The sequence below is a fragment of the Schistocerca serialis genome, chromosome 1 (genome assembly GCF_023864345.2).
Source record: "Schistocerca serialis cubense isolate TAMUIC-IGC-003099 chromosome 1, iqSchSeri2.2, whole genome shotgun sequence".
Classification (NCBI taxonomy): domain Eukaryota; kingdom Metazoa; phylum Arthropoda; class Insecta; order Orthoptera; family Acrididae; genus Schistocerca; species Schistocerca serialis.
In genome coordinates this window covers 367,349,573-367,377,234 of record NC_064638.1, presented here as the reverse complement: position 1 = coordinate 367,377,234, position 27,662 = coordinate 367,349,573, and the positions used below count along the sequence as shown (strand labels likewise).

Sequence of the window (27,662 nt, the reverse complement as noted above, 5' to 3'; positions counted from 1 at the left end):
ATTTAATCAAAGAATCACAATTTTTGTAAGTTGGGCAGTGTAACTGCTAACAGTAGGCCAAAAATGAAGTTAAACTACCACTGCTGGATAAGCCTTACCACTCTCACATCTGATTAAATAAAACTTTTTCCTCAGAAATGAGTAACTGAAGGTGATGTATGGAGTGTCATTACAGTTTGGAAAATAAAAAAAGTTATTTTTTAGGGTCAAAGATAGATCAAACAAGCCTTGTTGGAAAGCGTTGAAGTGCATTTTGAAATGTGCAATCCATTGCATTTATTAACAATCCAAGAATAATAATAAATTATGTATGATGGGTGTTTTGACATAACGTCTGAGCAAGTAACTTAAAGAAATGTTTGCATTCTGAGAACGAGACAGAGGCAAGATTCATGAAAATCAGTTACCTAATCACAACTCATAGTGCAAAGACGTAAGAGATTTTCTTCTTATTCTGTTTTGTTTGCAACATACTGTTCAAGCAAGTCAGTTGCCATTTCTTTACTTCTAGCCCTCAAAACCTTTTAAAATTCAGAAAGTTCTAATCAATTTAATGACACAAACAAGTGCTATCAACATACAGTTTTATACAAACTATTAATTTATTTAAAATGGAATTAATTTCAAAATATGAGTGAGCACAAATGACAGCACAATAAAATCTAGTGTATCTTTTTTTCCCATCTATTGAAGAAATGGCTCTTGATTCTAGCATTTGAAATATCACCACATTTCAATTGTATCTCTAAAGTAAATATTTCAAAGACTTCCCCCACACACCTGTGTCTTAAGCAACTGTTGTGTTGCACTGACGTCATTAGGGAACTCAGTGTCTTGCAATCGCTGGGTAAAGCTGTCCAGAGCATCTGATACTTCTTGTGTGTTGCATGAGAACTTTTCCAGAGCCTGCATACAGATAAGAGAAAAAAAATCAAATCAAAATACAATGAAGGATATGCCATGAGGGAATATGAATATTTATAACAGTATAGATCAATAATCACCAAATAGAATACGTTGTGAGGACGGTCCACTAGTCACCAAGTTGACAGTGACAGATGGTTACTTACATAGTAGAGAATTAAATTAACTGGAGCTGAAATAACAACAAAATTTAAAAAAGAAAACACGATAACAAATTATTTGATGCCACGTTTCCTCATATAGATCTTCATAAACATTGAGCTATTATTTATAATTTTTTTGCTCATGTTATTCTGACAAAATAAACAACTCCATATCACTATTAATGGTATAATGGAAAATAAATATCAATGATCTACAAGATACCAATGAAGACTTACAATTCAAACACATCGCAATGATAAAAAAGAAAGGACAAGGATATGATACAGTAATGAACTGTCCCCTCAAAGAAGTCTGACTACAAGAATCTTAAATTGTTCTACTTAAGAAATAGTAAACTCACAAGTCTTTGTTGTATCCATTCCTCATGGTTGTAGTTGATTTCTCCTCCAAGATCAGGTGTTAACTGTGCTTTATCAATGTACTCATGCAAATCTTCAACACAGTTGCATACAATGACCTGCAAAATGAGTACTACATTGCTGTTGTTTTAACCTTTAAAAATTTTACCCAAAGTAAAATAATTTGTATTTACCTATATATGACAGTTACTTTAATACTGCTATTTTCCTTCCTAAATACATGATTATGTTCATAATGAAATATGCAATATTTCTTACATTTGGGACTTTTATGTTCTTATAAAATAAATAGTTTATAATGAAATATGCGATAGTTCTTCCATTTAGGACCTTTTATGTTATAAAATAAATAATTCAGCACAATGGTTTGATCAATGTATATCACACTACATGTCCAATTTAACAAGCAAACACTAATTCAAGAGGACTACAGTTCAAATCCCCCCTTCTGTCATCCAGATTTCCCTAAATTGCTTAATTTGAATGCTGGAACGGTTCCACTGAGAGGTCTCTCGTGTTTTTCTTCTCTATCCTCCCACAATCAGAGCTTGTGCTCCATTTCTAATGAGATCATTAATAGGACATTAAACCATTGAATCCCCTTTTGTAAATCTAATTGTCCAGAGTTCAGTCCACAATTGGTCCTAGTATTTTTGATGTCGCTTATCATTCCATCAGCACTGGCAACAATTTATGTAGCTGAAAAATTATAAAGTGCACTGTGGTTCAGAGTCCAAGTTAAACTCTAAATCCTCCTATAACTGTCTGAGTCAAAGGAAAGCAAGGACATATCACTCCCAACAGGCCAAGGCCTTATAAAACACCAAAGTGTTCAAATTAGCCTTCAGGTTGAGGACAGGTTTACTTTAATAATCAAAAGAAGAAAAGACATTATCTCTGGAATATTCACACCATAATAATTCAGGGTGCTTCGTCAAAATGGAATACCAAATCTGAAGAATGACCTCTTCAGTTTTCAATCTACTTAAGAAACAGAAAAAAATACAGGGTGTTTATAAATGAATATCAGGATTTTAAAGCTTTATAATATTTATTACATTAAACTTACAGTTATAAATGATATCTAATATGAAAGAGCAACTCTAACAGTTTTACCAAGAACCTTATAAATGTTCAATGTGAGCACCATTTATCACATGGCACACATCAAGTCTATAGCCGAGTTCTTCCCAAGTGCTGGATAGGCCTCAAGGGGCCCAATGACAGGCCTTGCTCTGCATGGCCTCCATGTTCACCTGACCTAACGCCATGAGATTTTTTCCTTTGGGGCTTCAGAAAGGATCGTTTGTATATGCCTCCGCCATGAATAGACCTCCCTGAATTAAGAAACCGAATGAAGCAGCTGTTGCTACAATCACTGAAGACACACTTACCAACGTTTGGGAAGAGCGCGCCTATAGACTTTATGTGTGCCATGTAACAAATGGTGCTCACATTGAACATTTATAAGGTTCTTGGTAAAACTGCTTGAGTTGCTCTTTCATTTGGCATATCGTTTATAACTGTAAGTTTAATATAATAAATATTATAAAGCATTAAAACCCCAATATTAATTTAAAAACACCCTGCATTAATTACAACAGCTGAAGCAGAGCATGGCCACTCAAGCAACCATCAGGCTCTTAATTACAATGTACAACCATGGACCTTAATGCAGTGTGTGACTTAGATAGCCACAGTGTTGGTGTAGCCATATAGGAGAGGGATCTATAGAAAGGCCAAACTAACATAATTTCCTGAAGGGGGACAGCCTTTTCAGTAATCACATGGGCAAGAGTCTGGGTGATTGATTTGGTCTTGCAACACTAACCAAAAGCCTCACTAAGTTGGTATTGGAAACGAGTGAAAGCAAAGGGTAACATCAATCATTATATTTTCTGAGGAAATGCACCTCTACTGTACAACATACTGAACATGATACACTCTTTGGTAATATATGCTGGAGGTAAAAATAGTCCCCCATTTGGATATCCTGGCAAGGACTGCTCAGGAGGATGTTGACAATGTGTAAAACAAAAGTGACATTCTATGGGTCACAGCATGGAATGTCAGATCCCTTAAATAGTAGGAGAGCATGGATTGGGTAAAAGGAACAAAAGGGGAAGCTGTCTGTGAAATTTTGCACAGAGCACAATTTAACCATTTCTCACACTTGGTTTAAGAATAATGTTAGAAGTTTGTATACATAGGAGAGACCTGGAGACACTGGAAAGATTTAGATAGATTACAGACAGAGATTTTGAAACAAATATTTTAAATTTTAAAACATTTCCAGGGCCAGATATTGTGACTGATCATAATAGTCACTGCATAGTAAAACTGAAGAATCTTAAGAAATTAAGGAGGTGTAATCTGGATAAATTGAAAGCTCCAGACGTTGCTGGAGTTTCAAAGGGCCAACAATGATTGACTGAAACAACAATAAAAATAAAAGATAGGACAAATAAGTAATATTGAGAGATGGAATGGTGAAGGTAGCATAGAAACAACTAGGTAAAAAGACAAAGTCCTATGAAATTCTTGGAGAACACAGGAGATACTAAATTCCATTGACAAAGGAGAAAATATAAAACCATAAGGACAGGAAGGAGGTCAGCATCGGTTATACCATCATCTGTTATTTTACCGAAGATGTAGATTTCAGCTATCAGTACATTATAGGTAGTGATGCAGAGTTAGCATAGCTATAAAAACATGTATCACAACTCCCCCCCCCCCCCCGCCCCCCCATGAACCATGGACCTTGCCATTGGTGGGGAGGCTTGTGTGTCTCAGCGATACAGATAGCCGTACTGTAGGTGCAACCACAATAAAAATAAATAAATAAATAAAAATAAATAAATAAATATAAATATAAAATCAGATAGGGGTAATGCAGGAGTAGGTTTAATAATGAATAAAAAAAATAGGAGTGTGGGTAAGCTATTACAAACAGTATAGTGAATGCATTATTGTTGCCAAGATAGACACAAAGCCCATGCCTAGCACAGTAGTACAAGTTTATATGCCAACTAGCTCTGCAGATGACGAAGAGACTGATGAAATGTATGATGAGCTAAAAGAAATTATTCAGATAGTGAAGGGAGACGAAAATTTAATAGTCATGGGTGACTGGAATTCGACAGCAGGAATAAGAAGAGAAGGAAACGTAGTAGATGAATATGGAATGGGGTAAGAAATTTTGCACACAGCAGAACTTAATCATAGCTAACACTTGGCTCAAGAACCATGAAAGAAGGTTGTATACATGGAAGAGGCCTGAAGATACTGGAAGGTTTCAGATATAATATATAATGGTAAGACAGAGATTTAGGAACCAGGTTTTAAACTGTAAGACATTTCCAGGGGCACATGTGGACTGACCACAATTTATTGGTTTATGAACTGTAGATTAAAACCGAAGAAACTACAAAAATGTGGGAATTTAAGGAGACGGGACCTCGATAAACTGACAGAGCCAGAGGTTGTGGAGAGTTTCTGGGAGAGCGTTAGGGAACGAATGACAAGAATGGGGGAAAAAAATACAGTAGAAGAAGAATGGACAGCTTTTGGGCAACAGAAGATATATCGAATTTAATTGCTAAAAGGAGAAAATATAAAAATGCAGTAAATGAAGCAGGCAAAGAGGAATACAAATGTCTCAAAAATGAGATCGACAGGAAGTGCAAAATGGCTAAGCAGGGATGGCTAGAGGACAAATGTAAGGATGTAAAGGCTTATCTCACCAGGGGTAAGATAGATACTGCCTACAGGAAAATTAAAGAGACCTTTGGAGAAAAGAAAACCACTTGTATGAATATCAAGAGCTCAGATGGAAATCCAGTTAAGCAAAGAAGGAAAAGCAGAAAGGTGGGAGGAGTATATAGAGGGTCTATACAAGGGCGATGTACTTGAGGACAATATTATAGAAGGGGAAGAGGATGTAGATGGAGATGAAATGGGAGATATGATACTGCGTGAAGAGTTTGACAGAGCACTGAAAGACCTAAGTCAAAACAACACCCTGGGAGTAGACAACATTCCATTAGATCTACAGACAGCTCTGGGAGAGCCAGCCCTGACAAAACTCTACCATCTGGTGAGCAAGATGTATGAGACAGGCGAAATACCCACAGACTTCAAGAAGAATATAATAATCCCAATCCCAAAGAAAGCAGGCGTTGACAGATGTGAAAATTACCGAACTATCAGTTTAATAAGCCACGGCTGCAAAGTACTAACACAAATCCATTACAGACGAATGGAAAAACTGGTAGAAGCTGACCTCGGGGATGATCAGTTTGGATTCCATAGAAATGTGGGAACACATGAGGCAATACTACCCTATGACTTATCTTAGAAAATAGATTAAGGAAAGGCAAACTTACATTTCTAGCATTTGTAGACTTAGAGAAAGCTTTTGACAATGTTGACTGGAATTCTCTCTTTCAAATTGTGAAGGTGGCAGGGGTAAAATACAGGGAGCGAAAGGCTATTTACAATTTGTACAGAAACCAGATGGCAGTTATAAGAGTCGAGGGGCATGAAAGGGAAGCAGTGGTTGGGAAGGGAGTGAGACAGGGTTGTTGCCTATCCCCTATGTTGTTCAATCTGTGTATTGAGCAAGCAGTAAAGGAAACAAAAGAAAAATTTGGAGTAGGAATTAAAATCCATGGGGAAGAAATGAAAACTTTGAGGTTTGCTGATGACATTGTGATTCTGTCAGAGACAGCAAAGGACTTGGAAGAGCAGTTGAATGGAATGGACAGTGTCTTGAAAGGAGGATATAAGATGAACATCAACAAAAGCAAAACGAGGATAATGGAATGTAGTCGAATTCAATCGGGTGATGCTGAGGGAATTAGATTAGGAAATGAAACACTTAAAGCAGTAGATGAGTTTTGCTATTTGAGGAGCAAAATAACTGACAACGGTCAAAGTAGTGAGGATATAAAATGTCGACTGGCAATGGCAAGGAAAGCCTTTCTGAAGAATAGAAATTTGTTAACATCGAGTATAGACTTAAGTGTCCGGAAGTCGTTTCTGAAAGTATTTGTATGGAAGTGAAACATGGATGATAAATAGTTTGGATAAGAAGAGAATAGAAGCTTTCAAAATGTGGTGCTACAGAAGAATGCTGAAGATTAGATGGGTAGATCACATAACTAATGAGGAGGTATTGAATAGAATTGGGGAGAAGAGAAATTTGTGGCACAACTTGACTAGAAGAAGGGGTCGGTTGGTAGGACATGTTCTGAGGCATCAAGGGATGACCAATTTAATATTAGAGGGCAGCGTGGAGGGTAAAAATCGTAGAGGGAGACCAAGAGATGAATACACTACGCAGATTTAGAAGATGTAGGTTGCAGTAGGTAGTGGGAGATGAAGAAGCTTGCATAGGATAGACTAGCATGGAGAGTTGCATCAAACCAGTCTCTGGACTGAAGACCAGAACAACATTCCAATATAACTTTCACATGTACAAGCATCATTCAAACTCCCCATGGAATTGAACTTGATACAAACATAAGTTAAGCAGGAGAAAGAGAATACAAATACCAGAAAAATGAGTGGCAGCAAGTGCAAAATGCCATGACAGGAATGGTTAGTGGAGAAATGTAAAGCTCGAGCAGTATGCATAACTATGGAAATGATAGATGCCACCTATTGGAAAACTGAAGGAACTTTGGGTGAAGACAGAAGCTGCTGTGTGAACATCAGGAGCTTTGAAGACAAGCCAGTATTAAAGAAATACTGGAAGGGAAAGGTGAAAAGTGGAAGAAATAGATGTCACAGTTTTACAAAGGAAATGTATCTGGAAGATAATATTATGAAAGGGAAGAGGGCCATTGCATTTGGAGCTGCCACTGGTTGCAGTCACGTGTGTGCGATGTTCGCTTGCTTTTGTGAATGTGTGTGTGTCTTTGTTGTGCCCATCTGCAACTCAACAGGTCATTCTGTTTCACCTTGTCCTCCTCAACAGTGTGTGCAACTTTCCTACATGTTGACCTCCTCTTATCTGATGGCTCCATCGTCACCTCCGTCCACATTTCAACAGCTATCATCCCTTTAAAATAAAAAAAATTCCACCCATATAACATGGCCACCTGGGAACGGCATATATGCAGTGACATGAACTTCCTTGCCCTGTATGCTGAGGGTCTCACCAAGGCCTTCACAGACGGGCACTATTCGCCAGACATAGTCCGCCATCAGATCTCCCATGCCCCCACACACCCTGAATCTTCCCACCATCCTCAAGAACCAGCCACAAAGGAATGCCCCCTTAATCAACCTTTACTACCCCAGACTGGAACAGCTGAACCACACCCGTTATGAGGGTTTTCATTACCTATTGAACTACATCACTCACCAAGGCTTTGATTACTTATAATCATGCCCTGAAATGAGGGATATCCTATCCGTGATCCTTCCCATCCCTCCTAAATCGGTGCTCTGTCATCCACCCAATCTCCACAACATTGTACTCCATCCCTATGCCACTCCCAATCCCAACCCACTGCCAAAAGTATCATACCCCTGTGGAACACACAGGTGCAAGACCAGCTAAATCCACCACCCACCACTTCCTATTCCAGTCCTGCCACAGGTTTATCCTACCCCATCAGCTGTCGGGCAACTTATGAAAGCAGCAACGTCATTTACCAGCTCTGCTGCAATCATTGTACAGCTTTTGATATTGTTATGACTACCAACCAACTGTCCACCAAGATGAAAGGCCACTGAAAAACTGTGGTCAAGAGCAAAGTAGATCACCCTCTGGCACAACACGCAGCTGAACATAACATGTTTGATTTCTATGGGTGCTTTCCTACCCGAGCCATCTGGATCCTCCCCTTTGCCACCAGCTTTTCTGAACTGTGCAGGTGGGAGTTATCCTTACAACACATTCTCCACTCAAGTAGTCATCCCAACCTCAACCCACAGTAACATATTGTCCCCACTCCCTCCACCCAATAGTTTCCACCTTTTCATTCTGTCATATTCTCCCCATTCCCATATCCCACCCTCTTTGTTTGCCGCCCTCTGTCAATGCACCCATCCACCCACCCGTCTTTCCTCGCTCCTCTCCTTTTTTGATCCTTTTTTTCCCGACTTTCCAGCCCCGCAACCTCCAGACACTTCATCTGTTGGCATTCTAGTCCCTGCATGCTCTGCCATACAATGTTCCTCTCTCTCCCCACCTGTACACAGCTACCCATTTCCTTTGCCTGACCCTTCCAGATTGCTGCTTCCATCCCACATGATACTCGCACTCTGGCCCAAGCTGCTCGATTTGACGATCATGTGTGGGTGAGGTGTGCTTGCTTGTGTGTGTGAATGGTGTGTCCTTTTCTTTTGCTGATGAAGGCTGTGGCTGTAAATTTTGTGTAAGTGTCCTTTAATTGAGCCTGTCTGTAACTTAACGTGTTTTTTTTTTTTTTTTTTTTTATGGTAAGTAGTAATCATTCTTTCCCTACATTGTTGAGCAGATTCTTTTTAATTTTTGAGTCTAGCAAGGTTGTTTTACGGGTAAGCTGCAATTACCCTCATCGATTGCACTGTAAACCATCTCCATTAGCCACAACCACAACATTAAGAATGTGTTTAACACAGAAGTGTCTCATTACATTACTGATAGCTCACCTCTCTTCTAAAGTAAATGCCACTTTAGCTGCTAGTACAAAACTTGCTAGGGAACCAGTATACTTTATCAGATTTTCCTCCTCCTCGAAGCGAGCAATGAACAACCACCATGAACTCTTAACAAAGCCTCTACACCATAAGTCTTCTTGCAGCCTCTATATAATACTTAACAGGAGCAGTCATGAGTTGTCTTCTTTTTCCTGCCCTCTATCTCATATCCCCAAGGAGTCAGATCATACATCTACACATTTTTCACATACACAAAATGTTTCAGGTTGTAAATACTTCTGATTAATTCATGCTGCAAATAAGTCAGAGTAATGGGTAGTAGAAGGCAAGTGCATTACGGAACTGAATGGTTGTACTATGGAGGGTTTAACATAAACCAAAACAGCTATAATTCAGTTCAAGCATTTAGACCTAAATCTCTGTTGTTCAAAAAATAAGAACACAATGAACATGGAAGCACAAAGGGCAGGAAACTTAACTCTCTAATTATATATTATAGCAGACCTGAAAAACTGACAATCCTTTAGTGCCGAGCACATTAAAGTCTTCACTTCACAATGGGGTTAACTACAACATTTAGCTTTGTTGATTCACTGTCATTACTGGTCTAGCTTCACATGCAATAACACTGTAAGTCAGTCTCATATTGTTACAACAAAAATAAGTGACATTTCTGATTTAAACCATTACAAAAGATAATACATTGCAACTTCATTCAACATCTTTTTACTAGCTGACATGGAACTAGTCAAATATGCACAAAAATATGAAATGCGCCAAACAGCCTAATATAGTTCAAAATTACCTTGAATTTGAACTCATCCTTTGACAGTTTATTGGTAAATTCCAAAATAGCCTTCTGAAGAAAACCAACTGGCCGTAAAACATATGCCACATGTATTAGGCCAGGGAAAAAGCCCTAAAATGGTAAACAAATTATTCTTTAGTTTCTAAATTAAAGAACTTTAGAGAAAAATATAAACAATTACATTAAAATGAAGGTGCAACACACACAGCCACAGTAATCTTCCTCAATCATAATCAGAGAGTTATATGCCACAATGACCAAGAACAAATTGCATGCTTCAAGAAATTAATCTCTGACGTTCAGCCACAGAAAAAAATCAGTTGGAGTATTGAGAACACTAAATGACATTCAACAGATTAACATTTATTCAATGTGACATATTTGCTTTTCACAGAAATCAGACATCAACGGCCTATAAGAGATACGGCGATTACAAGAAATGGAAATTGAAGAACAATACTGTCTCAACATAGATATTACCTGTAAAAACCATGCACAAATGACACAAATGACAGCTGCCCCAAACATTAGCTTATGATGCTACAGATTTGATTAAAAATGCCAGTTTGTGTAATTTAAAGGGGAAATAAACATTCTGATTATACTCTAAAACATAACGGAATCACATCTGATTTGTTTGTGGACTCATTCAAGTGATATTTTCTTTTATAAACATAAATTTTTGTTTTGCTATTTACTTTTACTGTAGTGAATTTATTTCTGTCATCTGACTTTATATTTCCTATCAGACCAACCTGATAAGCTCTCAGAATGAACACAGTGAGAAGGAAATATTGGAAATTGACAAAACATAGCAAAATATCTCTTAGCATTTTTAAGACTGACGAAAACATCAGGAAAATATTGGATTACTAAAGCAGCGTTTTCACATCACATACTTCTCTTCTTGCTTATTCAAAATGGATCACAAAAAGAAAATTACTTTAATGAGATGAAATGTGCCATATTACTGGATCAAATACACACTTAAGACCAGAAAAATGCTGAGAATGCTTTCTTGATGCTGTTACTCATGAAAGCAGTCATATTTTCTATCTAAAACAACTGTTGTGTGCATATGACAGAAATTAAGGACATGAAGCAATCATAAACAGTACTCTGCTATTGTTCTATTGTTTCAGGGCATCTAACATAGCGGCACCGGCTTCAAAGCAATGTACTGCCTACATCTGTAGTGCCATCTTCCCTTATTATAGTACCCTGCATAAAACAATATTGTTTCATTCAACTAAGGACTATGTTGTGTGCTATTAAGAGACCATCTCTTGTATATTTTAAGTATAATTTTAAGGATTCTCACTGATCTATTGAGATGGATTGATATGGATCTCCAACAATCTGAGTAGTACTTAGTAAGTTCTTGCAAAAATAGTTGTGAACTAGGGTAACGTAGCGTAACACCGACTATGTCTACGTTTTCCTTCTTTACATTTATAAGTAGTTTTTTCCTGGTAAACTTGAATTTCAGGGGACTGCTGGGAAGTTCAGAAACTGTATTACACTTGGCTTATTTTCGCTGATTGTGATGCACCTCATGGCTCCGAAAGCTTGCCTAAGTATGACCTCCTTTTACATGTGGTTTGCCACCGCTTGGTGAGTAGACTTTTTATCTATCCAACTACTGTCAAAAACTGGTTGTTTTCATTGTTATACAGTACCATTAGGAGCTTTTGGGAGTGAAACTGTCTTCTGTAGATCAAGTGTCAGTCCAGTGCATTCACCTTTTATTGCTTCCCATTTGTCTTTTTGCATTGTTATCCTTGAAAGGTCAACCTACCAATGACACATTTTTTTTTTCTTAATTTATATCTGCAAAAGCCTTCACATTTTCACAAGCTTTGTCAAATGTACTTAAAGATTTGGTTTTGCTTCTAAATATGTCAACTGTTTTCTTATGTGTCTTGCCAACAGATTTACAATGAAAATGATAATCTTTTGCATTTCTTATTTACTGGTGTGAACATACTACATTCTTAATGTTTATAAAATTGAACTGCTGCAATAATCACTTTGGAACAAAGCTTTATCAACAGGAGTGTGTATTCTGCTACTTTCCAACCTAGATGGTGTCAACAGCACACACTCAAGCAGTTAGTCCACTTTTGCACATAACCTTAATTTCATATAATTGTACAATCACATCTTTTCTTAACCAAGTTACGTAATATTAAATATAAAATGTATCTTCACTAATTAATTAACTAGAAGATAACCTGTATTCATCATTAAAACCACACTCAATATCATCACTGTCATCTGACTTGTGCTCTTTCATCTAGAACTAGGTCGCCATCTTGTTACTGTATTTAACTCACTTTTGCATCAGATGTAACTGTAGATCTGACGTGCACCAGAATTGCAAACGTGAAAAATGTCTCTCACTGTGTAACCACAATCTTGGGTCAAGTAATGGAAAATCCTGGTAGGAATATCAACAAAGTAGGAAAAGACAGATCGCTACTTAGCACAAAGAAGCCATGTCAAGTTGGAGACACACAATTAAGAAAGACTCACATATAGCTTCTGTCGGCCACAGCCTCCATCAGTAAAACACACACACATACGCATGCACGTAGTGTACAGGTGGGAAGAGAGATGAACACTGTCTGCCAGAGTGTGCAGGGACTGGACTGCCAACATGCGCAGTGTCAGGAGGTTGTGGAATAGGGAGATGGGGAAAAAAGCAGCAAAAATGGAGAAGGGTGGGGAAAGACGGACAGATGCATTAGCAGAGGGCTGCAAATAAACAGGGTTGGAAAATGAGAATCTGGAGGAGGTGATAGGACGGAGGGGGTGGAAACAGTTGGGTTGAGAGTGTGGGGACAGTATAGCCTGGCTACCAGGGGATGGCATATCTGCAGTGAAAAAACTCCCTTGCTCCTTATGCTGAGGGTCTCACCAAGGCCTTCACAGGCAGGCACTATCCCCCAGATCTCTTGTGCCATTTCCACTCATACCCCCAATCCTTCCACCACCCCCAAGAACTAGCCACAAATGAGTGTCCCCTTCATCACCCAGCAGGAAAGTTTTGCTGGAACAACTGAAACACATCCTTCACCAGGACTGTGATTATCTATCATCATGCCCTGCAATGAGGAACATCCGATCCAAGATGGCTTCCACCTCTCCTAAAGTGGTTTTCCATTGCCCATCCAACCTTCACAACATCTCAGTCTATCCCTATGCCACTCCCAATCCCTTCCCACAAGGGTCATATCCCTATGGAAGACCCAGGTGCAAAACATGACTATTCCACCACCAAGCACTTCCTATTCCAGTCCTATTACAGGCTTATCCTACCCCATCCAGAGTGGGCCACCTGTGAAAGCAGCTATGTCACTTACCAGCTCTGCTGCAATCATTGCACAGCTTTTTGTATTGGTATGACTATCAACCAGCTGTCCACCAGGATGAAAGGCCACCGCCAAACTGAGGTCAAGAGCAAAGTATATCACCCTGTGGCACAGCATGCAACTGAACATAACACACTTGATTTCAATGGCTGCTTCACTAGCCGGGTCATCTAGATCTTTCCCTCCACCACCAGCTTTTTTGAACTGCACAGATGGGAGTTATCCTTACAACATATTCTCCACTCCCGTCATTATCCCACCCTCAACTTATGGTAACATACTTTGCCCAAACCCTTCACCTAATAGTTTTTACCCCGTCTGACCTATCATTTACTTCCCATACTCATCTCCCAACCCTGTTTATTTTTAGCCCTCTGCCAATGCATCCACTTGTCTTTCTCCACTCCTTTCCATTTTTGCTCCTTTTTTCCCAACCTCCCTGCCCTACAACCTCCTGACACTGTGCCTGTTGGCAGTTTAGTCCCTGCACACACTGCCAGACAGAATTCATCTCTTCCTTCCCCTCCCCCCCCCCTCTTCACCGCCCTCTCCAGACTGCTGCTTGCATCCCATGTGATGTTGCATTCCAGACTGAGCTGCTGGAGCTGGCAGTCGTGTGTGTGTGTGTGTGTGTGTGTGTGTGTGTGTGTGTGTGTGTGTGTGTGTGTGCGTGCGTGCGTGCGCGCGCGCATGCGCGCCTGTTTGTTTTTGTTTTGGCTGAAAGCTATACATGTATGTCTTATCAACTACCATGGCAAACTAAAAATGTCAAAATCTGTAGAAAGTTTGCTCTGGCATCAGATGCGCTATGGTAGTGACACATTATAACACTGCCTTCACAAAACACCATGTCACAGGCTTACTGTTCCATTATTATCAACCCACAGCTCTGGGAGAGTGGTTGAACCAGGATCCAAAGTATGCACATCCCTCTTCACAGCATTCAAAATGTGTTCAATACATTTCAGGTAAGACGACCAGGGAGGCTTGTACACACATGACTGGAGTATTTATCAAATGATTCTGACATGAGTCTGGATCAGCTGAATGATGCTACAACTTGCCAAGAGACTGAGAATATGAATTGTATATATGCAAGTGATAATGTATGTTGAAGGATTTGGGGCTCATTTCATGCTGAATGGTAATTCTTCATACAACGGCATCAGCACTAATCTGATTTGTTTTCTATGAGCGAAATACATTCTTCAGTTCATGTAGTTTTATACGCACACTAGAATCCTCCCACTGATATGTACAACAAATATATTTTATGACTGATCATTCTAAATTATCTTTCTCATTCAATGAGTTTCCAAGGTAATTCTGAAATGGAAAAATGCTTAAGAGGAAGCTCATAAATGACTGCCCAATTTTTCAATTGTGCCACAGTGAGAGTGGAAATTTCAGTTTTTCATTTTTAAACTGGAGAATCATGTCTAGAACTTGAGAAAGGTACTAAGAATCCCGTGATGTTGAATTTAACACACAAGTTGCGTCTGAAAAATTGGGTGAAAGGTTTCAGAAAATAACGGAAACAAGAGTTACAAACAAAATCCCTTTACTGGCCTTCATAGTAATCACCATTAGCTACAACACATTTCTGACATCAGTGACAAAGCTGTTGGCAACTGTCAACACACATTTCTTGTGGAATCATTCAAGACATTATAGTCATGCAATGATGGATATCCACAACATCTGTGAATGTTCATGAACAATCATGCTTATACTGCCTTTGCTTATGTTAAACCCTTCTGATATTCTCAAAGACAGCCGCCAATCATCTGTAAATGTACACCGCACTTATTCAGTGCTGTCTGGGATTGTGCTTATCGACTCAAATGCAGCTCTTCCAAAAGCTTGTAAACCAGCATTTTATACTCACTGCTTCAACACTGTAAACTTGCACGAAGCAAAACTCTATGTCAACACGTTGCATCATTTTACAATGAGAGGAATATGGGTGCTTGTAGATGACCGGTGGCTGTCTTTGTGAATGAGAGCAAAGGAGTTGAGTATAAGCAAACCCAGTATAAGCACTATCGTTCAGGAATGGTCACAGACATTGCAGATATCCAACAATGTGTGACCATGGTTCCTCGAGTGATTCCACAAGAAGAGTTTGCTAGCAATTTCCAATAGCTTTACAACCAATTTCAGAAGCGTGTTGGGGATAAGGGTTATTACCTTGAAAGCCAGTAAAGGTATTTTGTTGTATGTCTTGTTTCCTTTATTTTCTGTGATTATTCACCAAATGTTTCACACACATCTTGTATTTTCCGAATTATGGGAAGAAGTTGTGCTTGTGCACAATGATTTTTCAGGAGACTGAACAACTCCTCTTTAAGAACCAATGTATCTACAAGGATCAACCTTGTGGCAACCAAATTATTCATTTAATTCATGATGGAACAGCCTTAGGGCTTAATGTCCTGTCAAAACACATGCAATTCTAAGTGGAGTGGTTACTGAGGTGAAGAAGAAAAGAGGTGTAGAGGAGGTATAGGGTGAGGGTGTGAAATGTATATAATATGAGTTGTGAATTCATTATATTACACTGAAGAACATACTCTGCATCTGCAAGATCACATTTACCTGTGACTAGGATCTAGTAGTATACGCTAATGAAAGCAAATCTAACAATGCCCACATATAATGCTGCACATAAACTGTAGCAGAACTGACAGATGGTGTACCTGTTCTCTCACAGCTCTACTTCTCAGTCAGAGAGATGGCAGTTACAGGTCAGTAGGAGATGGTAGGCAATGCTGGTGTAAGACAGTCAAAGGAGTAAACCCTTATGGTATAGGGCTTGGAAGCACAGGTAACAGGAGGATAAAACAGGTGTCAAGAAAGCAGATTGGGTCTAGGGAAAAATAGAACTTCGAGACTGTAAGAATAATTTTGGAAAGGATATTTCTCATTTTAACGGATGGCAAAAGGTGGTTTTTAAGTCCTAGTGGAAGAAATGGTTGAGTTACAACAGATTATAACTGATCTAGATTTAGTGCATCAGAATCTAAACAACTGATAAAATAGGTATTCTTTCTCAATAAAATGTAATAAATCTGTTCTGACAACAAACCAGGAACATTAAATAATCCACAGACAAAAAATGTAAATAATATAGAAAGAGAGAGAAGGAGAGTCATCTTTACTGTAATGACATTATTAATATATTTGTATTATCTGTACTTAACACACAGGAATTTGCAAATGTCCATTACTGAAGTTTCAGATTCTTCCTACATCCTTCTGAGAAAATATTATCAACTCACTGAGATTTTCAGAAGGACGGCCTTCACAGAACTCCATTTGTCATTACGACGATCCACAACCAAAACAAAGCCAACATCAGCCTCCTGCATTCTGGAACAAAAATCAAAGCATCTACTAAAACCTGAATGTGCTACAAAATTAACAGACAGCAAATTACATCAGACAGGATTCAGTTTTTAATGGTGCATGTGGTATATTCACATGTTCTTGTTGCATTATATTTTATCATCTCTTATGGCAAATTTAAGGAAAGTAAGAGAGTAGAAGCAATTACTTTAAAGAAAAGTTTATTAAGGAAACGCAGAATATTTAGATATATACAAAGGATTTCAATAAAGAAAGTGCTCACTTAGTGCATTTGGTGACCTGCAAAATTTTTGTTTGCTGTTACATTTTGTAACATCAGTTTGTATTCAAATGACATATTTCCAGCTATCGTCATAGAACATAAATATATAGTATCATACTCATTTCCCCACTATTGGTATTACAGCATAAAGTCAGCACTGACACACCAGTCAGGAGCAACAGGGAAGAGAAGGCTATGAGAGGAAGTCAGCCAATCATGCACTCACCAACCTCCCTCCAATGTGACAGCAGCGGCCCCTACGTGAAGACGACATAAGCACCATGCCCAACAGGTGGCAGGTCACTTTGATAGCAGCGTCAACATTAGCCACTTCGTTAGGAATCTCAATGTAGCACTGACTTGTGTTTGCCTATACTGAAGGAAACTGATTATTTTGTACCTCGCCCTTTGCTTGCGACACATCTATCAAAGTTAAGTAATTGTATCTTGCCTTATTGTAATAAAACTCATTAATATGAGTTGTTTGATTGTTTGTCTAGTGAACCAAGTATGCAGGATTGCTAGACATAACAACATTGGTGACGAGGTGAACAAATAGCATAGTGACAACCTGTTAATATTCGAGCCCCTAGCCATCAGCTGCCACTTGTTTTGTCTGTTTTGTTTTGTCGTGGGCTTTTGTGTTTTGTTGGCGCCTTAATTCTACCTTGTTTCTTTTTTGCAGGGGTGTGCTTACATGTTCTAACAGTGTCTCTTATAGTTTTTTTCTTCAGTGTTTTCAGGTGGGTATTGCAGAAATTTTCTTTGCTTGTGTGCTTACTTTTATTGCTTGCATTGTCGATCTATTGCATTTGCCCATTCCATACTGAGCAACCCAACCATTCCATGCCGTGCTCAGGCGCCTCAGCTGCAAGTGATAGATGCAATGCAGCTAACACACATTTCAGTTTTAGACGCAGCAGATTGCAACCCTTCTAAACACAGTAAAGCAGTTACTCGCCAACCAAGCAACAAACACAGCACAACATGCCGCAACTGTTGCTCAAAGTGCCATACTGCCTTTTTGCCAGTTTAATGAAAAAGAAGAGGAATGGCTCGAGTGGTTGCAACATTATGAAGCCCACATCATTGCTCACAAAGTATCAGGTACTGTGAAACTACATTACTTTTTGTCAACAGCAAGAAGTGCAGTCTTTCGCCTCATTCAGAAATTGTTTCCTAACACCACTCCAGTTTGTAGGTTCACTAACAATTATGACCAACATATGAATTTGGTGGCAGCTAGGTACCAATTCTTTTGTTACAAGAAAAGGTCAGAACAACCTTATCTCGAGTGGGTAATGGATTTGCAGAATATGCGATCATGTAGAATGCAACTGATGTCAACCATCAATAACAGATTTTGAAACAGTCAGATCCCTCATTTTGTCACATAGTGCAATTCCAGATCAGTACGATTCAGGTGCCATGGCAGCTGTAAATTTGAGCAGTCACCAATTTGTTGGGTTGAGTCATCCCTTGTTCATGACCGGCCCTGTAGGCAGCAACTGCACGCACGTGCCAAGCCGCGTAAACTTTTCTCTAAAGAGGCAGCTACGTCAGTGAATAGAATTAAGTCATGCCCTCAATGCTATTCACAGCATAAACACCAAGATTGCCCATCCAGACAAGCACAGTGTTATGCCTTGGATAGAAAGGTCACATACAATCCGTACATTTGCATCAGGACAAACATTGGAATTCTGCCCACTCACAAAGACTGATGACCATAGATGTTAAGTCCCATAGTGCTCAGAGCCATTTGAACCCACTCACAAAGATCTCATCACAAGGCCTATGTCATCAATGCAGTGTATTCATATCCTGCTGCAGGCATCAGCAAAACTAACAAGCAAACAGTTTCTTCAGCACTACGCCAGTCCAACAAACTTTTTGTTCACTTGCATCTTAGTGGAAATCATGTGAAATTTCAGTTGGTCATTGGTGCCTCTGTTACATTGCTGAATCTTAACACACATGAACTGTTAGGCTCCCCACGCCTGTCTAAAACTAGCACACTCCTCACAGTTTATAATGGCCAAGATATTCCCATTATCGAAAAATGTACTTTGCCTGCCTGTATCACTCGTACACGCGAACTGTGACTTTCCCTATGCTACAATCATGCGATTGTCAGAACATATTTGGATATTTGGCTTTGATTTTTTTCTTTTTTTTTTTTTTTTTTTTTTTTTTCAAAGTTAGGACAATGTGTTGACAGTGACTGAATTCAATGCCAGAGACAGTGTATCTAGCTTGCTGAAACAATTCTCAGAAGTCTTTTCTGAATTGTTAGGCAAGGCTAACAATTTTGTTGCACATACTACTCTGAAAGACAATGCTCAGCCAAAATTTTGCCTGAACCATTGCATTATGGGACAAAGTGGCTGCTGAACTTAAAGAATTGCAAGATAGCAGAGCTATTGCACCCATACAAGCTAGCAATGGGCAAGTCCACTGGTTTTGCTCCCCAAACTTTCAGGTTGCATTGCCCTCTGTGGTCAATTTAAGTCTACAGTCAACCCACAAATTGTGATTGATACTTATCCATTGCTATTCCCAGAGGATCTTGTGGTCAGATCAGGCACGCATCGCTACTTTTAAAAATTAATTTGAGCAACATGTAACTTCAAATACCACTAGATGAAGAATCTCAAACTGTGTGCAAGTACCAAATTGTTCAAACTATTTGGATGATACTGTCATATCAGGTCGCTACCTGAAGAACATATTGCAAATTTGCATGCTTTGTTTTGTGTGTTATCTGATGCAGGACTAAAGTGTAAACTGGTCAAGTGCAATCTTTTTTAAATCTGAGTTGCAGTATCTTGGTTATGTCATAAACAGTCAAGGTGTACATCCTCTTCAGTTACATCTGTTAGCCATATGTGATCTGCCAGTTCCTCGCAATGTCACACACTCGCAGTCACTCTTAGGGAAAATGAACTCTCATATCCAGTTCATACCGATGTCGCACAAATCGCAGCTCAATTTCATCACAAGAACACCCCTTTGTTTGGACAGATGAGTGCCAAGAAGCTTTTCAAAAACTTAATGATGTATTTCTCAGTGATTGAGGCTTGGTTCACTTTGTTCCTGACGAACCAGTTGTGTTGCAAGTCGACGCTTCCTCTTACGGAATCAGTGCAGTGCTTTCACATAGATTTGGTGATAAAGACAGGCCTATTGCTTTTGCATCAAAAGTGTTGTTCAAAGCTCATTGTAACTATTCACAAATCGAGAAAGAGGCATTGGCTATTGTGTATGGTGTCACCAAATTCCACCACTATGTGTATGGCAGAAAATTCTACTTAGTAACAGATCACAATCCATTGCAGTTCTTGTTTCCTTCGATGAAGCCGGCTCCTGTATGAACTGCTCAAAAATTGCAAAGATGGGCTTTGTTGTTGTCTCAATATCTGTACGAGATTGTGTATCGTCCGACAGCTCAATATGGTAATGCGGGCGCACTTTCACTTCTTCCACTTGGGCCTATTACGAACATTGACACTTCACCTGGCTCTTGTTGTTACATCGATGCTCATGATGCTGAATTGCTTCAATCCTTTCCTCTGAACTTCAAACATTTTGCTAAAATACATTCGCACATCTTGGCCTCGCTCATTGCATAGCACGTAGAACTTTGTAGTGCGCCAATACTTTGCACATCGACATATCCTCACTATACAGCAAGGTATCATTCTTGTTCAAAATGACAGTGGACAGTCGTGTGTTGATCCCCAAAGCTTTCCAAAAAGAAGTGTTGCACTCACTTCACCAAAGACGCTGGGGGATTGTTCATATGAAACAGTTACCGTGTCGACACTGTATTTGGCAGGGTATGGACACCCAAATAGAACAGATGACGTCACAGTGTCACACATGTACGAAAATCATTTCACTCTGCCACAAAAATTTTCTGCTTGGCTTAAATCGCAACCACCATGGCAACATGTGCACATAGACTTTGTGGGTTCTTTTGGGAAAATTTGTTGGTTGATTGTGGTGGACTCTTATATCAAGATTCCTTTTGCTGTGCCAATGAACTTGACAATGTCACAGAGCACAGTTCAGGTGTTGTCCTCTATTTTTTGCCTCAAAGTTTTGCCTGAAGCCATAGTGTTGGACAAAGGCCCTTAGTTCACATCACACGAATTTGAGACATTCTGTGAATGCAATGGCATACAGCATCTAACTAGTGCCCCGTCCCATCCACAGTCAAATGGCGAAGTGGAACATTTTGTCAGAAACTTCAACCAGCAAATTGACAAACTTCACACCACACAACCTAGAGCTCAAGCATTGCAACTGTTTCTTGCCTCCTATCACTCGCATCCATGAGATGGACCACTGCCGGCAGAATTTCTTCACGGCTGCTGCCATTAGACATTGCTCCACCCTCCTCAGCACCCAGCGGTGAAGGAAGGCCACAAGTATCACTTCACACTGCATAATATTGTTTTTTTTTTTTCAGGGTTTTTGGCAGCAGCAGACAGTGGGCGCGAGGTAAGATCCCTTGTCAACTTGACGCATGGATGTATCTCATATCAGGCACAGATGGATTGCAGTGCTAACATCACAGTCGAATTCGCCGCTGTCATGTGCATGGTGATCCTTCTGTATCTCTTCCCCCAGATTCAAGGATCCCAAGGATAGCACAGCCACAGCAGCCGTCAGAGGGTGTCATCATGACACTGCAGGACAATCCCATGAAGACGGACCCCCATCTCCTCTGCTTCCTCTCATCCTACCAATGGAGCTGGACATGCCTACATGCCTTCTATATCATGGTATGGGCCACAGGAGGTGGACACTTACCCTTCTGGGTGATTTCCAGGGGCATTTCCACCAGAGCAGAGTTCGGATGGCAGGGTACGACCAGAAGTCTGACGTCCCATGCAAACATAGCTTCCAGTCTATCAAAGCGCAAAGCGTTCATGCTCCTACCCCCCCCCCCCCCCCCCCCCCCGACCCCACCAGTTGAGCTCCAGATACAATGACAGTACGTCGCTTGTGGAGGGGAGGGGGGGGGGGGGGGGGGGGAGGAACATTACAGAGTAAAGTCAGTGCCGGCATACCATTTGGGAATGACAGGGAAGAGAAGGTTATGAGAAGAAGTCAGCCAATGGCACGTTCCCTCCAAGATGACAATGCAACAGCAGTGGCTCCTATGTGAAAATGACTTAAGCGCTACGCCCGATTGGTGGTAGCCCACTTCGACAGCAACATCAACGTCAGCCACTTTGTTAGGAATCTCTATGCAGCACAGACTTGTGTTTGCCTATACTGAAGAAGACTGATTATTTTGTATGTTGCCATTTGCTTGCAACACATCTATCAAAGTTAAGTAATAGTATCTCGCCTTATTGTAATAAAACTCAGTAATGAAGAGTTGTTTGATTATTTGTCTAGCGAACCGAGTATGCAGGATTCCTAGACACAACAATTGGGGTCTTTAAAAACAAGTTGATAAATTATTGTGTATAATGAATCTCCAAAATAAATTTTACAGTGCCCACTTAAGAGAACACGATAAACAGGGTGGTCCATTGATCGTGACTGGGCCAAATATCTCACAAAATAAGCGCCAAACGTAAAAACTACAAAGAACGAAACTTGTCTAGCCTGAAGGGGGAAACCAGATGGCACTATGGTTGGCCTGCTAGATGGCGCTGCCACAGGTCAAACAGATATCAACTGCGTTTTTTTAAAAATAGGAACCCCCATTTTTTATTACATATTTGTGTAGTACGTAAAGAAATATGAATGTTTTAGTTAGACCACTTTTTTCGCTTTGTGATAGATGGTTCTGTAATAGTCACAAACATATGGCTCACAATTTTAGACGAACAGTTGGTAACAGGTATGTTTTTTTAATTAAAATACAGAACGTAGGTACGTTTGAACATTTTATTTCGGTTGTTCCAATATGATACATGTACCTTTGTGAACTTATCATTTCTGAGAACGCATGCTGTTACAGCTTGATTAGCTGTAAATACCACATTAATGCAATAAATGCTCAAAATGATATCCGTCAACCTCAATCCATTTGGCAATATGTGTGATGACATTCCTCTCAACAGCGAGTAGTTCGCCTTCTGTAATGTTCGCACATGTGTTGACAATGCACTGACACATGTTGTCAGGCATTGTTGGTGGATCACAATAGCAAATATCCTTCAACTTTCCCCACAGAAAGAAATCCGGGGACGTCAGATCCGGTGAATGTGCGGGCCACGGTATGGTGCTTCGACGACCAATCAATCTGTCATGAAATATGCTATTCAATACTGCTTCAACCGCACGTGAGCTTGTGTGAAGGACATCCATCACATTGGAAGTACATCGCCATTCTGTCATGCAGTGAAACATCTTGTAGTAACATCGGTAGAACATTACGTAGGAAATCAACATACATTGCACCATTTAGATTGCCAATGATAAAATGGGTGCCAATTACCCTTCCTGCCGCACCACACATTAACCCACCAAGGTCGGTGATGTTCCACTTGTCACAGCCACTGTGCATTTTCCGTTGCCCAATAGTGCATATTATGCCGGTTTATGTTACCGCTGTTGGTGAATGACACTTAGTCACTAAATAGAACATGTGCAAAAAATCTGTCATCGACCTGTAATTTCTCTTGTGCCCAATGGCAGAACTGAACATGACGTTCAAAGTTGTCGCCATGCATAGAAATATGGTACAGGTGCAATCGATGTTGATGTAGCATTCTCAACACCAACGTTTTTGAGATTCCCAATTCTAGTGCAATTTGTCTGCTACTGATGTGCGGATTAGCTGTAACAGCAGCTAAAACACCTACTTGGGCATCACCATTTGTTGCAGATTGTGGTTGACATTTCACATGTGGCTGAACACTTCCTTTTTCCTTAAATAACGTAACTATCCAGCAAACGGTCCGGACACTCAGATGATGTCATCCAGGATACTGAGCAGCACACATAGCACATGCCCGTTGGGCAATTTGATCACAATAGTCATAGATCAACATGATATCAACCTTTTCTGCAATTGGTAAATGGTCCATTTTAACAGGGGTAATGTATCACGAGGCAAATACCATCCGCACTGGCGGAATGTTACATGATACCATGTACTTATACGTTTGTGACTATTACAGCACCATCTATTACAAAGCGAAAAAGTGGTCCAACTAAAACATTCATATTTCTTTACATACTACACGAATATGTAATACAAAATGAGGATTCATATTTAAAAAAAAAAAAAAACGCAGTTGATATCTGCTTGATCTATGGCAGTGCCATCTAGCGGGCCAACCATAGTGCCATCTGGTTTCCCCCTTCAAGCTAGACAAGTTTTGTTCTTTGCAGTTTTTTCGTTTGACGTTTATTTCGTTATTACATTCAGTATCTCCTTATCAAAGAATGATGCTGTATGTAGTTATAACTAAGTGGCAATAGCTTGTTTAACACTATTATCACCCTTAATGTCCCACCAGCAACGAAATTGTCAGACACAAAGAGACTTCAAAATCAGATGGGTCTCTAGGTAAAAAGAAAAAATGTTCACAGCAAAAGTCTAGTGTCATCAGACACTGCACTGTTGTAATACTGTGGCAGTGACTTTGTGTTTTGTGGTTTTACATAAAATTCAAATCTCAAACTGCCTTATCATTCATTTCGGATTGTATGATCGTAATAAGTTCTGCTGTTGTTGGTTACATCACATGCCAAAAAGTCAATCAATAAATAATCCTGCGTTTCAAAATACCATGCACGGGAGATTGTAATCTAGCTTTGGTCTTTTATAGGTTAGAAATTTGCCTCGACTTCAAGGATTGTAATTTTGTTTCCATAGTTTTGAGCAACAATGTTGTTTTACTCCACATCCTCAATGAGATTCAAACCACCATCGTAAACCTCAACAGGGCCTTGCCAAATACAGGATAGAGAAAAATATTGTCACGAAATTTTAACTCTGGATAGCTGATGCCAGTGGGAACCAAAATTACTAGTGCTGTGTAGGTCGACAACACATTACTTTTAAACTATGGAAATTTGGCGCCATGCACTTCGATTGGCCACGGAATTGCCCTGTTGCCAGATGCTCTGGACAACGCATGACCGCAAATGCTTTGCCTGCCGGAGATCACAATATATCCACGACGATGGACGTTTGTATGTGTGAAACAACAACCATAGCGCAGCCCATCAACTCAAGAATGGAAGGGCAATCCGACAGCCAATTGGAGCGTGTGGTGCCAACTTTCCGTAGTTTAAAAATGGTGCGTTGTCGGTCTACACAACATTAATAATTCTGGTTCCTACTGGAATCAGCTATCCAAGGTTAAAATCCCGTGACAATTTTTCTCCACCTTGTATGGTAATGTACCAGAAACAAGCATCCACTGCATTCTGTGTTGTGCACAGTGCTCAGATCTTTTGCTGCACAATCACACTCATTTGCATATCGTCGATGTATTCCATTATCTATTCCTCATACCCTTGACAAATTTTGTAGCAAATTACAGTCAATGACAAGATTTCATGTATTATAAACTGTATGACAGAAAGAAATTTGCAAGTGATGGATGCATCAAATTTCTCAAACATTATCGGAACTCATTACTGTCGTCTGTAAAACACAAGTTTGCACCATGTTTCCAGCAACTACTGGCTGGTCATGACACTGTTGGTGCAGATCAAAGGACAATGCATATTGCTGTTGCACAGCTCTAGGCTATGTTTATATTTCAAGTTCAGATTTTGTCTGAGGTACTGTGACAAGGCATGAGGCAGAGAGATGGAATTTCATAAAATCTTTAAAACTTCTGTGTGTGTGGATGTGGTGGGCATTGGCAAGTAACTTACACTAAGGAGACAACACACACACACACACACACACACACACACACACACACACACACACACACGAGGGAGGACTCGAACCACCGACAGGGGGGAGCTGTGCAAACCATGACAAGAGGCCCTAGACCGCGCAGCTACCCTGTGCAGCCCCCAAAACATTAGTCAGTTTTCTATTAGAAGGACAATGCATCCAAGGAAAAACAGAAGGTACTGAATGATATGGCGTGCTCATCCCTGGATTGTAATCATATTAAATGACCTGGGATGAAGTGAACAGACACATCCAGTAAGTTCATCTACATCTACATCTAAATCTACATTGATACTCCGCAAGCCACCCAACGGTGTGTGGCGGAGGGCACTTTACGTGCCACTGTCATTACCTCCCTTTCCTGTTCCAGTCGCGTATGGTTCGCGGGAAGAACGACTGTCTGAAAGCCTCCGTGCGCGCTCTAATCTCTCTAATTTTACATTCGTGATCTCCTCGGGATGTATAAGTAGGGGGAAGCAATATATTCGATACCTCATCCAGAAACGCACCCTCTCGAAACCTGGCGAGCAAGCTACACCGCGATGCAGAGCGCCTCTCTTGCAGAGTCTGCCACTTGAGTTTATTAAACATCTCCGTAACGTTATCACGGTTACCAAATAACCCGGTGACGAAACGCGCCGCTCTTCTTTGGATCTTCTCTATCTCCTCCGTCAACCCGACCTGGTACGGATCCCACACTGATGAGCAATACTCAAGTATAGGTCGAACGAGTGTTTTGTAAGCCACCTCCTTTGTTGATGGACTACATTTTCTAAGCACTCTCCCAATGAATCTCAACCTGGTACCCGCCTTACCAACAATTAAATTTTATATGATCATTCCACTTCAAATCGTTCCGTACGCATACTCCCAGATATTTTACAGAAGTAACTGCTACCAGTGTTTGTTCCGCTATCATATAATCATACAATAAAGGATCCTTCTTTCTATGTATTCTAAATACATTACATTTGTCTATGTTAAGGGTCAGTTGCCACTCCCTGCACCAAGTGCCTATCCGCTGCAGATCTTCCTGTATTTCGCTACAATTTTCTAATGCAGCAACTTCTCTGTATACTACAGCATCATCCGCGAAAAGCCGCATGGAACTTCCGACACTATCTACTAAGTCATTTATATATATTGTGAAAAGCAATGGTCCCATAACACTCCCCTGTGGCACGCCAGAGGTTACTTTAACGTCTGTAGACGTCTCTCCATTGATAACAACATGCTGTGTTCTGTTTGCTAAAAACTCTTCAATCCAGCCACACAGCTGGTCTGATATTCCGTAGGCTCTTATTTTGTTTATCAGGCGACAGTGCGGAACTGTATCGAACGCCTTCCGGAAGTCAAGAAAAATAGCATCTACCTGGGAGCCTGTATCTAATATTTTCTGGGTCTCATGAACAAATAAGGCAAGTTGGGTCTCACACGATCGCTGTTTCCGGAATCCATGTTGATTCCTACATAGTATATTCTGGGTTTCCAGAAATGACATGATACGCGAGCAAAAAACATATTCTAAAATTCTACAAGAGATCGACGTAAGAGATATAGGTCTATCGTTTTGCGCATCTGCTCGACGACCCTTCTTGAAGACTGGGACTATCTGTGCTCTTTTCCAATCATTTGGAACCCTCCGTTCCTCTAGAGACTTGCGGTACACGGCTGTTAGAAGGGGGGCAAGTTCTTCCGCGTACTCTGTGTAGAATCGAATTGGTATCCCATCAGGTCCAGTGGACTTTCCTCTATTGAGTGATTCCAGTTGCTTTTCTATTCCTTGGACACTTATTTCGATGTCAGCCATTTTTTCGTTTGTGCGAGGATTTAGAGAAGGAACTGCAGTGCGGTC

At 40.1% G+C, this 27,662-nt stretch overlaps 1 protein-coding gene across 1 annotated transcript in view; it reads right to left on the bottom strand.

Moving 5' to 3' along the window:
- Positions 1–27,662, bottom strand: part of LOC126470487 (guanine nucleotide exchange factor DBS-like) — a 234,674-nt gene that overhangs the window by 149,916 nt on the left and 57,096 nt on the right. The window contains exons 4-7 of the mRNA XM_050098360.1: positions 16,568–16,658; positions 9,910–10,023; positions 1,430–1,546; positions 781–906 (exon numbers count right to left, since the gene is read on the bottom strand). Coding sequence (XP_049954317.1) covers positions 781–906; positions 1,430–1,546; positions 9,910–10,023; positions 16,568–16,658 — 448 coding nt within the window. The remainder of the gene's footprint in view (positions 1–780; positions 907–1,429; positions 1,547–9,909; positions 10,024–16,567; positions 16,659–27,662) is intronic.